Source organism: Pyxicephalus adspersus, chromosome 12 (genome assembly GCF_032062135.1).
Source record: "Pyxicephalus adspersus chromosome 12, UCB_Pads_2.0, whole genome shotgun sequence".
Taxonomy (NCBI): domain Eukaryota; kingdom Metazoa; phylum Chordata; class Amphibia; order Anura; family Pyxicephalidae; genus Pyxicephalus; species Pyxicephalus adspersus.
This window is the reverse complement of record NC_092869.1, coordinates 10,357,983-10,376,455: the sequence shown is the minus strand read 5'-3', so window position 1 is coordinate 10,376,455 and position 18,473 is coordinate 10,357,983. Positions and strand designations below refer to the sequence as shown.

At 38.7% G+C, this 18,473-nt stretch overlaps 1 protein-coding gene across 2 annotated transcripts; it reads right to left on the bottom strand.

Annotated features, from left to right (window-relative positions):
- Positions 1-2,267: 2,267 nt before the first annotated feature.
- G2E3 (G2/M-phase specific E3 ubiquitin protein ligase) lies at positions 2,268-17,200 on the bottom strand. 2 transcript variants are annotated; one of them, XM_072428029.1, is made up of 15 exons: positions 17,106-17,200; positions 14,203-14,264; positions 13,313-13,410; positions 12,708-12,809; positions 12,489-12,613; positions 10,998-11,163; positions 10,558-10,664; positions 10,273-10,389; positions 9,787-9,911; positions 9,232-9,346; positions 8,049-8,356; positions 7,468-7,649; positions 6,961-7,133; positions 6,340-6,545; positions 2,268-5,566 (listed from the first exon to the last, which is right to left on the bottom strand). In XM_072428029.1, the coding sequence occupies exons 2-15, from the start codon at positions 14,234-14,236 to the stop codon at positions 5,337-5,339; spliced, it is 2,088 nt and encodes a 695-aa protein (XP_072284130.1). In that variant the 5' UTR covers positions 14,237-14,264; positions 17,106-17,200; the 3' UTR covers positions 2,268-5,336. The 2 variants fall into 2 exon arrangements, with proteins under 2 accessions (XP_072284130.1, XP_072284129.1); XM_072428028.1 differs by having other exon boundaries at positions 14,203-14,267; positions 17,106-17,190.
- Positions 17,201-18,473: the final 1,273 nt, after the last annotated feature.

Genomic DNA, 18,473 nt, shown 5'->3' with positions numbered 1-18,473 from the left:
ACTAATGATAATAGTAACAATAGTAATACTTCACTTAACCGTGAGCTGATCAATGAATCACAGCCTCCACAGTCCTTGTCAGGCACCATTAGGAAGATCATTTTTTTACAAATGTATTTTAAAGGATTTAGTTCTGAATTTAGTGGTCTGTGAGGTTGGCGACTGTTGATCTATTGTGATACATTCGTGATGAGTTGCAGAATTTCCCACAGCCCTGCAAAGGATAATAGAACTGTCACATGGCTGCTGTAGAAAGTAAATTAAATGGGAAAAAACACAGATACTTATAGGGTTTCTACTTTGTATATTATATATTAATATTAACGTTTTCTAAATGATTTCTATGAAACTATACCAATGTTTAGAACACTGGGGAACCCTTGAAATAACCTTCAGGTTTTCAGGGAACTCTATACTATATTTACTATATTCACAGCAAACTAAGAGTGCTGGCCAGTGGGAAGAATGTCCCCTTATAAATAGCCAAAAAGATCATTGATTGAGAGGCACAAACTGCTAATTGCTGAAGTTGATTCCTTATCAACATCTAGAAGAATCTTAGGAATCGAGAATCAGTGAACTATATATTTATAGATAAATGTGAGTGTATGTATGTGTGTATATATATATAATTGTTTGTTTCACTTTGCCTAGAATGACAGGTGGTAAGCTCCCACAAACTTGCATTTTCCCATTTTGCATTTTGTGTGTGCAAACATCCGTGCTCACAGGGTGCATGTGGGGATATACACAAAAGATCATCTCTACTTTCATTCTGAATACTGGTATATTAGTCTGTTTTAGGTGGTTCTCATCTAGGAAATTAAAGATTCTACTCCCATCAATAGATAAGAATTAACATATTTCTCCAGGATCTTGTTCTTCGAACATCTTGGTCATGGGTAAGGAGAATTGGGGTCAATCTGCCCTATGCAAAATCCTCTTCAGGATGGGATATCAACCACAGGCATTGCTGGCATCCTTGGCAGTTCTTACTTGGACTGGAAAAGGCTCAAGACAACCAGGTGTCAGGTGTTCTATGATCCACCACCTAAACATTGGTCATGTAAAAGAATGCTGCCCAAGGCTTTTGGGTATTTCATGTTCACATGACTATTCTTTTTAGGGGCCTTAAATTTACCTGTGCCTTATTAGTGCTATGCAAAGGTAAAGAGATAACATTCTTGGACAGAAGACTTGTGCCACCATCATTTTTGTTGTTTTTGCAGTTTAATGTTCAGGTTCTTACCTAGAAATATTGTTTTGGGATTCAAGTCCGACTGTTCAAGTTAAAATCCAGCCCAATTCTTAGGAAGGTTTTATAATGTCCCTGTTTACTTCTTCCCTTGATACCAAACGACAGAATCCATCCAGATAGGGTATGATCTCCATCCCTTGGTTCATTTAGGTAACCATTAGCACTGCCATGATTTTAGTAAGGATTCAGGGTCAGGGCCAACTCAGAGAGGTGTCTGCAACTGGAAAATGTATCTCCCTGCTAGCAAAGAGCTAGAGTTAGTTGTGGTCTCTGTGATGACCAAGGTTGCCCTATTTTATTTGGTGGTTCTATAGATGCAGATTATTTCTAGTTTGTGCCTAAAGAGTGAGGAAAGAGCAGGAAACAGGGCTGCCAGGTGGGGCAAGGCCCCAAAAGAACCCACTCACCCACCACATTAACCCTACTGTTTGATTGGAAACGCAGCTACTGGGCACTAAATATTGAGGTTATGGAGTAAGGTGTATGTGGGTGGAATTCCTCTGATGGATGCTGAAGGAAAGGGGGGGGGGGGATGTCGCTGGAAAGGGAAGGATGTAACCTTTATGTGACCCCATGCCAAACATATGAAGGTAAATTGATGAGCATTGATAGGAAGGGGTTCTGCTAAAATGAATTTCCCATCCTCTGATGGATCTGACCCATTGTGAAAGCTTTGACCCAAAATCACAAATTTTCTGCAATATTAATGTGTTACATGATACAAGAGGCTACTACTGCTTTGATGGCCAAATGGCCACTCAGACTTCCTTGGGACCAGTTTCAGTCGACTGCAACTGAGACTGGTGAGGACCCCTGGCATATATAGCTGATCCCTGGGAAAGGAAAAATAATCCATGAGCTGGTAATGGCTGTAGTGCAGGACGCAGGAAGTACAGTAACAAATCATTGGTGGACTTTAAACTCTTTAGTCTTGTGTTTCCTGCAGGTGGACTGGACCACCTCAACTCAGAAGATTATTTGTGAAGCATACACAGTGTGAAGCATGGAGTATTTTGTAACTCTTTATTGCATTTTTTTAAAAGGTTGATTTAAAGTTTCAGGTCCATGTAAAAAGTAAAATACAATGGAAAAAACAAAGAAAAAAAAAAGACAAAATGAAAATCTCTGCACTACCCTTTATTGTAAAACTATTTACATTCAGACTATAATGCAATACTGGACTTGCAAATCCGAACAGAGTTTAAATTGTGATTTGGGTACATCACTGGTTAAACAAAAGACCTAGGAAATCAGCAAATAAGGGGAGTCAACATTAAATCCAATAACTAACCACCAATCGTAAATAACTGTTCATCTACCAAAAGTTCATGTATCCTGTATCCTTTATACAGCCAATTATCCGCCACTGATAGGGGAAAAAAAAAACACCACTTGTATCTCAAGGGGTTCTATTTATTAAATATTCCCTCTTCAATTCGTTCATAAAATGTGTTTTCTTCCTATACCTATTCCTTCCTTTTGCTATTGTGACAGCTATGCACTTTTGACGATTGGCCACTAGGTGGCAGAACGAGTTATTGTTTTAATAGGAGACCTGTAGAAAAATAAGATCATAAAATTCACCACCAGCCATTTTCAGAGGAATTGACTGGGGGAATAATTCATAAAAGGAGCCCTATGAAGCATTCTCTAACACTTAAAAACATGTTGTCCACAAACACCCTGGTGTGGACTAGCACATTAGAATTTCAAACATGGGTGTTTAAACACTGGGGAAACAGTATTTGTAAATTTAGCCTAAGAAATTTTCAGAAACAGATATTTCCTTTGAAATGAGGAAAATAAAGACCATAACTAAACAGAATATCCTTTTGAAGGGCCTAGTAACAAATGGGCTTAGAGCTCCCTAAATCAGACAATTGCTGTCTGGTGCATCAACTTTCTAAACATGAAGTACCCATATGGGTCACCTTTACAAATACAGGATGTGACCATATCTGTAAGGGTTATGGCTCTATCCCAATGACTAAACAAAAGAACATGGGAGAGTGAGAAATACTTTAGTGGTCTACAGTCACCTTATAAACCTCTGACAGTCACCCGTAATTCTTTTTTATCGAAGCTTTAAAAAAAAAAAAAAAAAAAAAATTACATGTGACACCAGCCCACTAGCACCTAAAAACCCTTCAGGTCATTAGAGATGCCTTGGAACATCTAAAGAAACCAATTAAAGCACCTAATTACACAAAATATCAAACAACTAGGTAACGTCCCCACTTAATTGATCCCTTCAAAGGACTTGCTCTGGCACCATATCATAGTAATGCTGCTAACTGCAAAGTCCACACAAACATAGAACTCTAGTGTAAAACATTCTTGTTTAGTAAATTTCCCAGTTAGGTGTATAATTACTTATTTTTTTATCCACATTTCTCATCTTGTTCCACTGTAACCATGCAGGCTTAGATGGGAATACAGAAGAGAAACACTGAAACCCTGTCAGGCTTTTAACATGCCTGTTTTGGAATAATTCCAAATGTGACAAAATTCCTGAACGATGAATCCATAACATTAAGGGGACATCCGCTAAAGGAATCTCAAACAGGAGTGAAAACATGACCTGCTTTCCACCCTTCTTCACTTTTCACTTACTGCAGTGCTTAATGCCAAGTGAAAGAACGGCTAACAGAAGTGAACAGTCAGTCAGGAACTTTCCAAGGTTCAGCTTACCTATGAAAGGTTAGAATAGGAAGAACATTAAACACACCAAAATATCATGTGCTATGTGTGGACTATAGACACATCATGATAACGCATATATACAACAAAAAAGTTTGTATTTTTTTTTACATAGCCTGAGCTATGTAATCAATGCAAACGGTGATAACTGAAGTTCTTTTGACAGATGTACGGAGTATGAACAATCCAAGTAATTTACTTTCTGCCTATGAAAACACTATCAGGTGTTATTAACATGGGAATAAACTATTCATGGTATGACAGTCATTTGTCTACTTAAAACACTTTATACAGTAGTATAAATAATGTAATATGTGACCTTCTTCCAAAACATAACACAAAATTACAAAGACTCTCAATACATAATTTAGAAAAACAAAAACACAAAAAAATACATACAACACAAATAAAATACAGAGAAGATCCTGCAGAATGGTAGCTTAAATAACACTTTTCAAAACTTTGAACTGAGGTCAGACATTAATCAAGCAAGAGGAATGTAATCCAGCTGAACCTAGAATGATCTGCCACTCGCTATATTTTTAACAGAGTAAAATATTTTTTCATATAGAAAATAAAAACCTTTAAAATGCACTTAAAGCCATGCTTGCAGTAAGATACAAGGTCCACTTACAAAGCTGCCAACCTACTATTTAGAAAGTGTAAAATGAACATGTAAAGACAAAATGTTTACTTAACTCATCTTATTCTTCAGAGCCGAGGCAAATGATGATGATCACATATGTGACATATTTGCAGGGCTAAGGGATTTTACACTTTGAAACCTATAAAAATCATTGTCTGACCTGCATTCTTTTACTTGTTTTATTTTTTCCCAAAAATTTATAAGACGGTATACAGAATCGTCCAATAGGTCTTGCTGCATAAGAACGTTCTAAAAACTGCATACCTAAAAAACAGAGTTGAAGTTAAAAATTTAAATTTTCGGGCCTGGTGGCAGTGCTAAGCAGCTGGGTTATTTGGCAAAAAAATGTCAGCGGCACTACCTTCATAATTCTTAATAAAATCTGTCAAGATTTGTTTTCTTATCCTTGCTGTCTATCACAAAGAGTGATCACCCTTGTAAAAAAATCCCCAAACCAATACAAAATATAAGCAACAAATACAAACTGCTTAGGTTACGTTTAACTTCAGTTCTCTGCAAGAAAAGAAGCACAAATGGATTAACAAAGAAGTGCAGTGTCCTCACATCCTCCTACGGGGAATTGCACATATATGTTTATAACACATAGTTCAAACACTTCAGAAGTCCATTTTACCGGCTACATTTAACCTCCCCCCGCCCCCGAGCCAAGAGTAGTGACAGAGCAGCAAGATACACAATTCCAAGAAGTTTAGCCATCGTGATAAAAAAGTGCTATGTTTTGCACAGTGCATCACATATGGCCTTGTCCATGATTTTTCTGAATACGCGGTAAGAGTTCAACCCTGAAACCTCAATACAATTTATGTTTTTCCGTGCTGTGGGAAGGATTTGCTTGTAATGAAACAAAATAGATGGCTGTGGCTCAAATCCAGCTGCAGGAATGAAATCCAAACCCGTTGCAAAGCTCAAAATGTCTTCCAGGGAAACAGCAGAGGTTCCATCTGCAAATAATAAACAGGTTAAGTTATACCACTGAAAAGACAAGGTGTTAACAAAAACATTATAGATGGAGCTCCGAGACAACCCTGCCCATAATAACATTTATTAAAAAACTGGCATATCTGGGGGAAGGGATACTCTATACCTATGCCACTATTAGTGCCACCAGAAAATCACTTAAATCACAAAAAATATTTATGTGGAGTCCACAGAAACATTTCAGGAGCATCTTATTTCCTACAGCACTTACTGGTTTCTCTTGCTGACCTGTAATAAGGTGTTCAGCTGAAGAACCACCAAGAGTTGCAGGGAAACACAACTGACACCCCGAAACCTTTCAGCATTATTTTAGACTTTAAATCCTGATGGTGTTTCAAAAGGGTGGGAATAACCGGTATTTATGCTTTTTTTTTTCCAGGACAGCCCACAATTGTTAAGACTAAAGGTCTCTCTTAACCTCTCTGGCGGTCTGAATAACAAGTATTTTTAAATGTCAAAACGGTACATTTAAAAATACTTCTTTTAAATTTTCCACCTCCCAGCCGCACGTTACCACCCTCCAGCTGCATGCTCGAACTGCCCGGCCGGCATCGCGTTCCCCAATGGTCTCACACTGGGAACGCAGATGCCGGCTGGCTTCGCCAGGGGAAGCAGATGCCGGGCATCGCCGGAGGGCACCCCAGGAACGTGGGGACTTTTGGTATGGATAATTCACCCTGAGCCACACTCGGGATTACCGCTAGGGAGGTTAAACCTAATTTCTAAGCTAACTCACCTTCTGTGTCTTGCAGATACTTCTTCCAAAGATTTGCAGCATTAAACTTAATGTTGTCCAGGTCTGCATAATGAGTAATAGTGAATAGATCGGCCATAGCTTTTGCAGTTAGTTTTTCAGGCTTCATGCACAGGATGCTCCAAAAGGCAGCTGGATAAGTTTGGATTTTCTCCAGGACGCCCAGTGTCTGCAGCCCTTGTTTAAAGCTGAAAGGAAAAAAAATAAAAGTATTTACAAATAATTTAACATCAATTTTTCATATGCAATTGAAACAACCTTATTGTGCTGCAGTAGTCACTGTAATAATCAGTTAGTCTGAATTAAAATTTGTGTCTTTTATATCTGCCTAAACTTCAGCATTATTATAAAAAGTTTGGGTGCTGGCCTCCAGTGATATGGGGGTTAGCAAAGGGATCTGCTGTGTGTGGTTGGAATGATTAGGCATCAGACACACCCAGAAGTGTAACAAACTTTTACTCAGTCTCAGCAATGGAGTTTGATTAACACAATGTTCTTCAAAGACTGTTAAAAATACAGTATAAAAATATACAGTATTCCTGATATGACAGTGAAAGGCGGATACTACAGAATAAAACTACACCCGTGGCCTTCCCAAAGTACCTTTCGAGTGGTTCCTGCACTCTGCGAATGACATGGTAGGATAGCATGTTCTTCACCAGAATAGCTTTATCACTAACATTTAGTACAAGGTGTAATGTGCCAGTCTTCTGCAGGTAGTCAAAGTAACGCACAGTAGCCTCTTTCAACTTATTAATCCTCTGGCAAGATTGAATCTGTCACAAAAAAGGAAATTACATCATTTATACATGAGTTTTGTTGGATTACAAAGAAAATAATAATTAGTGTATTTTTCGCAAAAATTTCTTAAAAAGCATTTTATAGTTACTAGTTTCCAACACAACCAACCACAAAAGCTGAACTTTAGTTTTTTTTTAACACTACTTTGACAGTAAATCACATTGTCATTCACATGTATGGTGTAAAGGTGTTAAATCTTACTCTGTAGTGTGTATAGCCATTACTATCCACCTGTTGTCCTCAAAAAAGGGATGATGTAAAATTTAGAGAAGCAAAATTTGCAAGGTTTGCATTCCCACTAAAACTTACTGTTAATATTGCTTCCAAGACATTAGAATCTGCTACATCATCTAAAACTGGCTGAACATGATGAGAATCCAGGATTAGGCAAGAAAATAGTGTTTGGGAAAGAAATCCTGGAGCAGGTCCTCCGTGCACCAAAGCAACTGCCAGCATTCTACCAGCTTCATAGTACAAATTATCTTGCAGAGCTGTGTGATAATACAGTATAAAAGAGGTAGATCAATATATATATATAAAAAAAAAAAAAAAAAAAAAAACACAAGCAAAATGAATTCAGAAAAACATATATTCCAAACCAAAGCAGCCAAAGACATTTAGAGGCTTAAATGTGTATAGCTTTAAAATGGTAGATGGGACACTGGAAATAAAATTCTGGACACCAGACCCTTCAAAGAATTTTGGAGTGATGCCCTGCACTTATATATACCCAGCAGCTCATCTGTAAGCACAAAGTTTTTAAAGTCCGCAGTAGTCAGGACTAGTCACATATAGAAATGTTTCCATATTTATTTCCAACAGTATTTCAAGAAAAAGGCTTGATGAGTGAACTAATGAGATCTTTACTTTGCAAAAGAACGCCATCTTACCATTCAAATTTAAAGAAAGGTTCTTCCGTGCAGATCCCTCAAAAAGATCAGAATTCTCAATATCATTCAGCAAAAGTTTAAAATACTGAGAAAGAGACACATTTGCTTGCTGGCTTGCCTTTTGGTTGTCATCTGTGAATGTTACATGTAGAGTGCTACAAGGGGAAAAGGTGCTCTTGCGGAAACTGCTAAGAGAACTTTTCCAAAGAGACTTTCTGTTTACCCGTAGTGTACACTTGGAGTTCATAATCTGAGATCTCAGTTCTTGTAAAATGTCTGATATTTTCCTGTTTTCCATTTGAATTTGCCTGAAAATAATACAAGAATTCTGTGACTTTTAGGCATTTGAAAACCAAGGTAGTATAATTCCTAATGCTAAAATAGAAAGAGGCATATGTGCACTACATATATCACGTAAGCTCTTATTCAGATGAACAATGTCCCTGTACTTTTATGCAGTGAACGCTCCAGACACTTTTAGCCGTGCGCACCACCCGGCAGTTTTCAGTAACCACCCGGCTGTTTTTGGGAAGTTACTGAAGAGCTGGGTCACAATACAGGGGTTGCCTGAAGCAGCTTCTTCCCATCCGGCTTAAAACATTTATGGGTTGAACACTGTTTATGCAAATGTTTAAAAATGAATAATTTGCTTTTGTGCAGGGTAGCTGGTGAGCATGCTGGGAAATATTCATACTGTTTTCTATAGCGGAAAAAAAAAATATATGTGTGTGTGTGTGTAAAAAAAAGTCAAAAAGTCAAAAAGGCCCCATTCCATGTGCACCCTACTTTAGAATCTAGTTATATATTGTTTAGAGCAGTTGCCATTTTTGTTTTGTCTTCAATATGGTGATTTTGCAGAGGTGCTCAGCTCCCATTGCATTGACTTTTGATGTGTACGCACATTAAAAGGAGATATGGGCAGCAAACCTTCTCCAATTATTAACCGTTTTATAAATGCTTAGAGATTAAAGGGACCACGCTTTAAAGGGGCCCTAATAAGGTAAGGTGGCCCTCCACATATTTAGAAATGCCTGCAACTAAAACCTGTTTTTAACTAAAGCATTTCAAATAGTGCAATGAGGTTTAAAGTTGGACAACCCTGATCTAAAACTATGCTAAACAATCCAACCATAAATTTTTTAGTATATGTGATGTTATATGAACAATAAATTTTGTTACTTACTTTAAAATACTTCTCCTGGGTGTCTTTGATCGCCTGGGGCATTTTGGTGAAGGCTGACCAACCTCACTTTCTGTTTTGTCGGATGCATTATGAGAATAGGGATGGGGTCTCTTTACTAAAAGCAAAGACAAAAAACAAACGGTCAAACTCAGAATTAATTGCATATCTGCTACCTGATTTATGTCTACCCGATGCACGGCCTCTTGATTCAAAAGCCACTAAACTAATAAAAGGATTGTAAAATGTTACATACATACACACAGCTGCATGAATTTAACTCTGGAAAAAACAGATGGTAATATGTACAATGTACCATTTTCCACTCCCAGTGAAAAACAAGGACTACTAGCTCATTACATTGTTCCTCAATCTTAGCTCAATCGAGCAGCCTGCAAGGTTAAAGTATAAAACATACATTTAACTGCTATGATACAGTAGAAATGAATTATGTCTGCTGATGTGGCACTCATTTCTTAAACCCTTAATATCACATAGTAAAACCTCAAGTTTCCCCAGGTAGTTTTTCTGTAGCATAGTCAAGGAAACATATATTACCTGGTGTGCAGCTAATACGCCGACAGTCTGAGCATTCCCAAGTCTGAGTAACGTATCTTAGGGAGGAGCAAGCAATATGTGTACCACTGGAACCACAGCACTCGCAGCGCACAATCTCCCACTTGCTGTAAATAAAAACAGAATTACAAGTGTAATAACATAAAAAACATACACTGAACTGGCATAATTATTTTATATTGTGTTCTTGTTTATTAGTGAACCTAGCTTTCCAGGGAATAAATTATTCCATAAGGAAATTATGTCATGAACATGAAAAATTATTTTTGTTAAATTAATTGTTACTTGTAACAAGTGGCAGCACCTTTAGGTGTCTGCACATACCCACAGCAAACAGGAGGCCAAGCCCTAACATTTGCCACTATTGTACCCCCTTCAGTGCAATCCTATTAGCCTTTTGTTATGGAGAGCTTTCTATGGATCATTAGTCAGGACAAAACAGTGGGAACCACAGAACCAGATGCTCACCTCTCAGATTCATTATACTCTCGCCCAAATTGGCATTTGCATTTTTTAACATCACAACGCTGATATCTGACTAACAGCTCCTGAAAGGCATTTTCCTCCAATTCCCATGAGGCATCTCTGGACAAATAAGAACAAGACAAGACTTTTTGAAGCACAAAAAAGCAGTAGAAAATAAACATGAAAAAAGATGAAATGGCCAAGGCTTAGGGACCAGCCCAAATATAAAGTTTTGTTTTTCCCAATTAAATTTAATCGACAGGCTTCAAAGTGCTGTAACAAACATACCTTTCTGGAATATTAATTCCCATCCGTAGCATTTCTTTCTGAAAAAGTTCCTTGTTATTGCAAACTGTGCAGCGGAAAAAAAATAATCCAGCACTTAGCGCTTGATACTGTGGGTGAGGGGATAAAGAAAAGTCAGTTAAATGTTGCATGGAAATAGAAAGCAAAATCTAAAACCTATATGCTTTGCAGATTAAGCTTGACACATATCCATTGACTTAGCAATAAATTGATGGTGAAAGAATTTAATATATGGTATAAATGTCTAAAATGAATGCAAATTAGGTAAACTGTATTGTCTCAATATGTTCTATTACTGTAAATTGTACTTATTAGCAACTGGATACAAATTGCATAAATCACAAGTGTTTTGGAATAGCTTAATTTTAATTTGCATACTACAGCGTGTATTAGGTAAGGAAATCCCAATATAGAATACATACCTGCAAACAGTCTCTATGAAACCAAGAAGTCTTGCAACATGGTCCTCTTAAGACATGGTAAGAAGGAACATGGTTCACTGGTTCCAAGCAAATTGTGCAGACAGAAGATTCAGATGGTTCACTTCCTAAAAATGTTTGAACTGGTCGATGATCCCAGCAGTATGATCTACAGAGGTTAAAAAAAAAAATTGTTTCTAAAAACTGAAAAAAACCTTTAGTTAATAAAATCACAGGTGTTGAAAATAGAAGGTCTTAAGATAATGTCTACACATGACAGGTGACATCACACTCCTTCAGGGAACATCTTAGAAAATACAGAGCAGAATTACACAACGAGACCTCTCACAGACTGAATCTGATTTGCATTCCCTAGTAATCACTTTGAAAGGTTCGGCACATCATGCCAAGCAATGTTTCACATAGGGAAGTTGGGCAAGCAAAGTGTTTTTTTTTTATTTATTTTTAGGAAAGCCTAAATGTATCCATCCGGGTATGTAGTATTAGGAACGATTTAAACGCCTACAAAAAGCATGTATAAAAAAGTTGATATTTCTAGTTTTTATTTTAGAGCAAAGAATTTAAAGTCCACAGTGCACTTATCACCTCAACACACCATCAAAAAAACCACAACACACCATCATTAAAGCGTACCTAACCTGAACATTTTTACTTTACATAGAGGAGTAAGACAACCCTTCTATATAAATTAAAATTTTTTTAAATATTTATATATATATATATATATATATATATTTTTTTTTTTTTAAGTGCAACATTTAAAAAAAAAAAAAAAAAAAAAAAGGTGCAGCACTGCCACTTTAAGTCTTGATACCTACGTCATGCATCCTGGGAGACTCTGGCTGTGCCTTCTGTGCATGCCCGAGATCAGGGGCATTTTTCCACCAAGGGGAAAGAGATACGGATCTCATGCATGCACAATGAGATCGGCTCTTTTTTCCCCCTTCACAGTGGCTATGTCACCCGATCTCACACATTCGCAGTGCGAGATCTGGTGACAGACAAAGAAGGCCAAAGACGGAAGACAAGATGGCGGTGCCTAGCGCTTTCTCTGCGCTGAGACGAGAGGAATTCCAGGACGACAAGGGACAGGATCGTAGGAAAGACCAGCGCCATCGAGGGATCTAGGGGATTAAAGGTAAGTGTAATTTTTTTATTTTTAGTTTAGTTCCACCTTAAGTGGCTTCATCAATTATAAAAGCCATCATAATAGCCCACAACAAAAAAGCTGAAAACGGTATAAACAATGTTATGCTACATTACTAGATCTTCATGTTTTTTCTCAAACACAATTGCAGGCAAACCACTATCACAGCTATGGAGGCGAGTGGCACCTAAAACACTGTAGAAGATGGCTACAAGGGATGATATTCCAGTCTGTCTATTCCCCCCCCCCCCCCCCTTACTTTCTTACACCATCACATCAATACTACACTTTCTGTTGCAACACAACCAACATAAAGAAATGTGTACCTGAAGCTATCCATGAATTGGAATATACACTGCCTTTCCAGGCCACAAGGATAGTGGTAGCTGCGTTTACACCGAGGAAACACACAGCCGATTGAAGCTCCCAGCATTCTACATATATAGCATCTCTGCAAATGGGAAGAAAAAAATTATAACGATATTCCTTATTTGATAAAGAGATTATTAGGAATCAGAACAGAGAATATGATTTAGTATGCTTACCAGTCTTCTGGCTCTACTCAGTTCTTTCTTAATGTCACTAACCAGGAAGCCATATATGCCTTCATGCTCCTCTCCTCTTTGCCAAATACCACTGGAAAGCAGCTACAGAAAGTAATATACAAAGAATATTATTCACCAATAGCACATTAGGGGCTCAAAGCAATTAAAGTAAAACTCTAGGAGACATACAAGGACTTTTATTGTGAACCCTCTGCGGAAAAATTAGCTGCTTGGCTGTTATGCTGACTTAAAATGGAAATCTGGAGAAATAAAAAAGGTTCTACTTGGAGTTCCATGAGCATTTATAGTGCCTTCATCCAGACCCAGTCTTTAAACTCCCCTCAAGTAATAAAACCTTTGTGTTGGGTTGTTGTAAAAAGACCACAAGTAACAGTGTTTGATGGGTGACTGAGAAGTGAGATAAGACTCAAGTGTTTCATCAACTGTCTGCAGAAAATTCAGATTTCCAGTAAAATGTTGGGAATTTGGATAGAAAAAATAACATTTCTTGTAAAAGGATGTCCCTGGAAAAATCATTTACCATTTCACAGATTAGATTTTTAACTAAACACTGAAGGGGATACGAGAACCTGCTGTATTCTTACCAGACAGTAATAGTGCAATGTTAAGTTATGCTCCGGGTAGGTCTTTTTCTCTCCATACTTCTCGATGCAGTTTTCAGTTCTTCCACAAAGCATGCAGGCTACAAAATACAACATATTACTTAAACTTTTCGAAATGAGCATTGTAAAAGATTGGTCTTTCAAAATAAATAAATCAACTAAAACAGATACAACAGTCAACCACACACAGAAACAGAGGACTGTGAGGTTCAATATGCAGGTAAAAGGATAAACACATTGAACCATCCACGCACCATTAAATAGGTTAAAGCATACTAAAGTACTTATTTAAAAGCTAGGTACAAATTACTTGCAGGACCACTTTTAAGCATTCCATTAACTCATACCTAATCACAAAACAGATTAGAAGAGAGAAGAAGCATTTGTAAGCAGACCACAAACATGAAAGTATGTGGTCATTGTAGTTTTAAATTAACCCACTCACCACATCCTAGACTTGTGGTTTTTATGGAGGACAGAACTACAGTAAACAAATCACTACAAACTACACTTAAACTTCACATCAATTTACTATAAATTGCAGATCTCGACCCAGTCTGGCAGCTGCAGAGTAACCAGAGATATGAATACCTTTGCTTAAACTCCACAAGACTTTGCTCTTCTTGTTGGCCATACATTACAAATCAGATGCCACAAAGAGCAGAAGGAAGTAAACAATACCAAAGCTAGGCTAGAAGATGTCAGACCAGGGTATGTCCTACCTGATGTTTGTTATATATATTGTATGGAGTGCAACATGTTGATGTGGCATTTAAGCAGACTACATTTTTTATTACAACTGTTTGCTGAGATAAAGCTATCTGAAGAGAAATCAGCTCTCTTGTCAAGTTAAAAGGAACTAAAGTACTTACGCAGGTCAATGGGTGGAATCCCAGGCTGGCTCATTCTGAGACATCCACTTCCTGCCACTACACTGCTAGAAAAAAAACAAAAAAAAAAAACAAAAAAAAAATGATGATAATCAAAATAAATAAAGATGCACTAAAGCACTTAGAATAGCTATAGAAAGTCACAAGTTCTTTTCTTTGGAATCAGGCAACTTCCCGATACCAGAGGAATTTATATAGGGAACCAAAGTGACCTCCAGCTAGAGCATTTTGATCATCAATCAAAACATTGAGATAATAAAAACATTTGTTTTCCATTATTTACACCAGACATAAAATACCACAATTCAACAAATTCTGCTAACAGATAAAATATAAAACACATAACTAATGTAATCATACAGGAAATCTATACATAGGATACAAAAAAACTATAAAAATATAATATATTATATTTAAAATATATAACATAAATAAATATAAAAACAATATATATATCATAAACCAGAGGACATTTTCTGTATCTGGTCGATAAGACTGGTTGGTTAGCACACATTCAGCTTTATGTACCAATACTCCTCCTGTTCTCTTCTATAGTCTTCCATTCACCATCTCTACTCATCCTGACACTTCCATGTCCCTCCAATTCCACTTCTACTCCCCCTGGTTGAATACTACAAGTTTTCAAACCTCATCTTGTTTTAATAGGACTCCTTCTCATGTTGCCGGCCATGTGCAATCATTTGCATGGATTTACTCCTTTTTCTAATATCGTCTACATTTCAAATACTTGAGTGTGACCATGTGTTCTGTAATCTCCCATCCCAAGGGTCCTGCACTTCTATCGTGATACTTTTTCCCATCTTGGTCTCTGTTGTGGACTATGACAGTGATGAATGGAGGAGGAGGAGGAGGAGGAGGAGTGGGGAGGACAGAACATTTCACTAATTACTCCATGCTGTATGTTGTATACTTCATAGCACCCTCTCTGCACATAATTTTCACTACCTTCCACTGACAAAAAGCTGATCCTCTTCTCCAGGCAGAGAGAGATACACAGAGAAATGCCATGAATGTCTGCACAATGTTGCTGGACATCTCAGCATGGGGTTCATTAGCATGTTTTACCCTTCTGGTCTCCCATTTACAGAGTGGCAGACAATATGTGGATTCAGCTATTCTATGCAATGGATGGTCTACAGCAATGTGGTGTCATTACTACTGGAATCTGTCAATAGCATTGGCTGCTGCCGTATTCATTTGACATTAAGACACATTCACATGGCCCACAGTGGCAGACATAGCACCATGTTTCAGTGGATTCATCCTAAGTGTCGTGCTAGACAGGAGCCAGACCAATAAATCACTGTTCTATTAGCATAGATCATTTATAATAAGTTTGTATATGTTTGTATAAGTTTGATCATTTATAATGAGTAATGTTTTCAGTCTACTTTACTGACAGTGGTACACAGATAAAGGTTAATTTTTACCCATTGCCCCAAGACAGGTTAAAGCATATCCAAGCCCCAAGATAAAGATATAGCAGTGGCTGCATTAGTTCCTCGCCTTTATTTGTACCCAGTTATCCAGCCAGGTCCTGGGGTGACAGAGATCATTCATTGCTATAGATCTTCGGAGAAGCAGCTTTGTCAACCAAGGTTATGATTATAATAACCTCCTCCTCTCCCCTTCTCCAACAGGTAGGAATTTCTTTAGTCCTCCAGACTAGTGGGCCACCACTATCTGACAGCTGGGCCGCGTGAACACGGAGACCAGCGGTCCTCTACCTGTGGTTCGTGGACCCCGCTTGGGGGGCGCACCAGACAGACCATGTCCCCCATATGTATCACAGGCTCAGGGCAGTGGGTTTTGAGCAATGAAGAGACTTGACCCAGAATTTTTTTTAGGCTGGGAAGAAATTGTAGGCGGGTAGAAGTCCCTGTATTGTGACCCAACTCTTCAGTAGCTGTCCAAAAACAGCCGGTTGCTGAAAAGTGCCAGGTGGAGCACTCGGCTAAAAGGGGCTAGGGAGATCTCTGCTCTGGACACATCGCAGAACCCAAAGGTTGGGGACCACTGATCATGATAGCAGAGATTAAAAACAGGAAGATGTCAGCTAACATTTTTAGAATAAATACTTATCATAAAGAGATAAGAAAAGTATTTCAACGGTGTATTGACGAGAGTAAGGCTACGTACACACAAAAATGATTATCCCCCAAGATGAATGCTGCGGGTGAGAATCTGGCATGTGTACAGCGGTTGCCCACTGTTGTTCATAAGTCTGTCAGAACTGATTTGTGAATGATTGATGGGGAATGACTGCTATACAAGTCTTCCATACCCCCTATTCTATAGAAGGGGCGCTTATTTCTTCATCATGAGCGATCATTTGTAGCAATAAAAACTATACATGTGTACACAGCCTAAAGCAAACCAAACATACTGAACAGGACCGATCTAACCAATACCCAGCTGATAATGCCAATGCTATGGCTTCAACCAATGGCACCAGAACCCGATGTGCTGCAGATTGTTTTACATCCCAAAGCCAATCAGGTCAGCACCAACCACTTAGCTCATCATATCAGTATTGGATTGTGTCCAGACAGGCAGCCCAGGCCACAGCCCCCAACGCATTAACACCCCCCCCAGTCCACATCCCCCAATGCATTAAAGCCCCCCCACCAGTCCACAATCCCCATTGAACTGAACGTGCCACCCAGTTCAACTGTTACATTATGTTTGCTGTTGAACCCCATAGCTATCTTTTCATAATGTCCATTTTATTCCCCTGAATACAGATCTCCAATGACGTCTACCAGCGATCAAGTAAACAATGCATTCCATTCATAATATGATACACTTCACTCCAGCCTGACCACCAATACCCCCCTCATTCAGACTATTAGGTACCGGTATACCTGGAAGCTGTTCCCTGATCAGGTCCCTTTCTCCCCTTTACGTTCTCTTCTTTTCACAACTGTGTTGTCCAATTCGCCAAAAAATTCAAATCTTAACATCCGGTCCCTCCCGGAAGTAGTCTTTGCCGCGCCCTCGGATATCATTGGTCGGGATAAAGGAAGGAAACCATAGGTGGCGTTTCAAGCCTCGTTGTGATTTGCCGGTTCTGCCAATCAGAGTGGTAGGGAGTGTCATATTGAGCCGTTGTAGTGTGCAGAGCAGTATTTTGTCACGTACAAGGCAATGTGTGGTAGATGTTTGGTTCCTCCTATACTAGGGAGTGCCTATTCATTGTTAGTGGAGGTGTACGAGGATGCTGTGTGCTGAAGCACGGAATTTATTATTATTATTATTTAAAAAATTGTATTTATATAGCGCCAATATGTTATGTAGCACTGTACATTAGTTTCTTGTTTTCTTGTTTTTTTAATGCCTAAGTACCTCCAGCTTTATTTAGCTAGGCACATTCCAGGTGCATCAACATATGCTGTGTTCCTGGTGCTAAGTTCATCTTCTTTGGAACAGCCAGAGTACAAAATAGTTCCTGCATGCTGTAGAGAGAGCTTTCCACAGGGAAGCAGTGGTCTCCCTGCAGATGTTCAGCACAAACCATACAAAGTCAAACTTAAAAATCCACCATGAGCAAAATTCATATTTGCAAATGGGCCCATCCTCCAGTGTACCCATAGATGCCTTTCTGATATTGTCTGCAAATGTGCTGAGCCCTAGAAGGTGAAAAGGTTGCCTGGTGTAGCCTATGGCAGGAACTTTGCTGGCCTCCTCTTTTCATCACTGGGTGATAAGGGAGAGTCAGGTGCTCAGGATAGACATGCAGGCTGCAGAGAAAAGAGCAGGTGATTCTTGTTATTAAACAGCTGCTGTCCTACCCAGGGGTAGTGTTTTCAGACATTGGTACCCACCCAAGCCGGCAGGGTAGGTGGGGAGGATGCAGTGTTGCCATGTTTTGCCCTGTAGTGCTGTCCTCTCTGGATACAGTCTATGACCACCAATATATTACAGGTAGTCCCTGGGTTAAGGACATCCAACATACAGGCATCTCCTAGATATGAACAGGGCTTCCCTGCTCCTTCTGTGCAGGATGGAGGCTTGACAGGGAGGGTGCGGTTGGTATGACTTGCAAGATATCTTTTGCTAAACACAGTTGAGGTTGTGGGTGATCTTAGGGGACTGAACTCTTTCTGCAGCCTCTTGTAACTCTTTAATGACCAAGACAAGCTCTGCAGTTGTTTCTTTTGGTATATCAAAGCACAGCTTCCTCCAGAAGTTAATGAATGTCTAGGCTCCATAAAGATTTTTTTGCTTTGTTT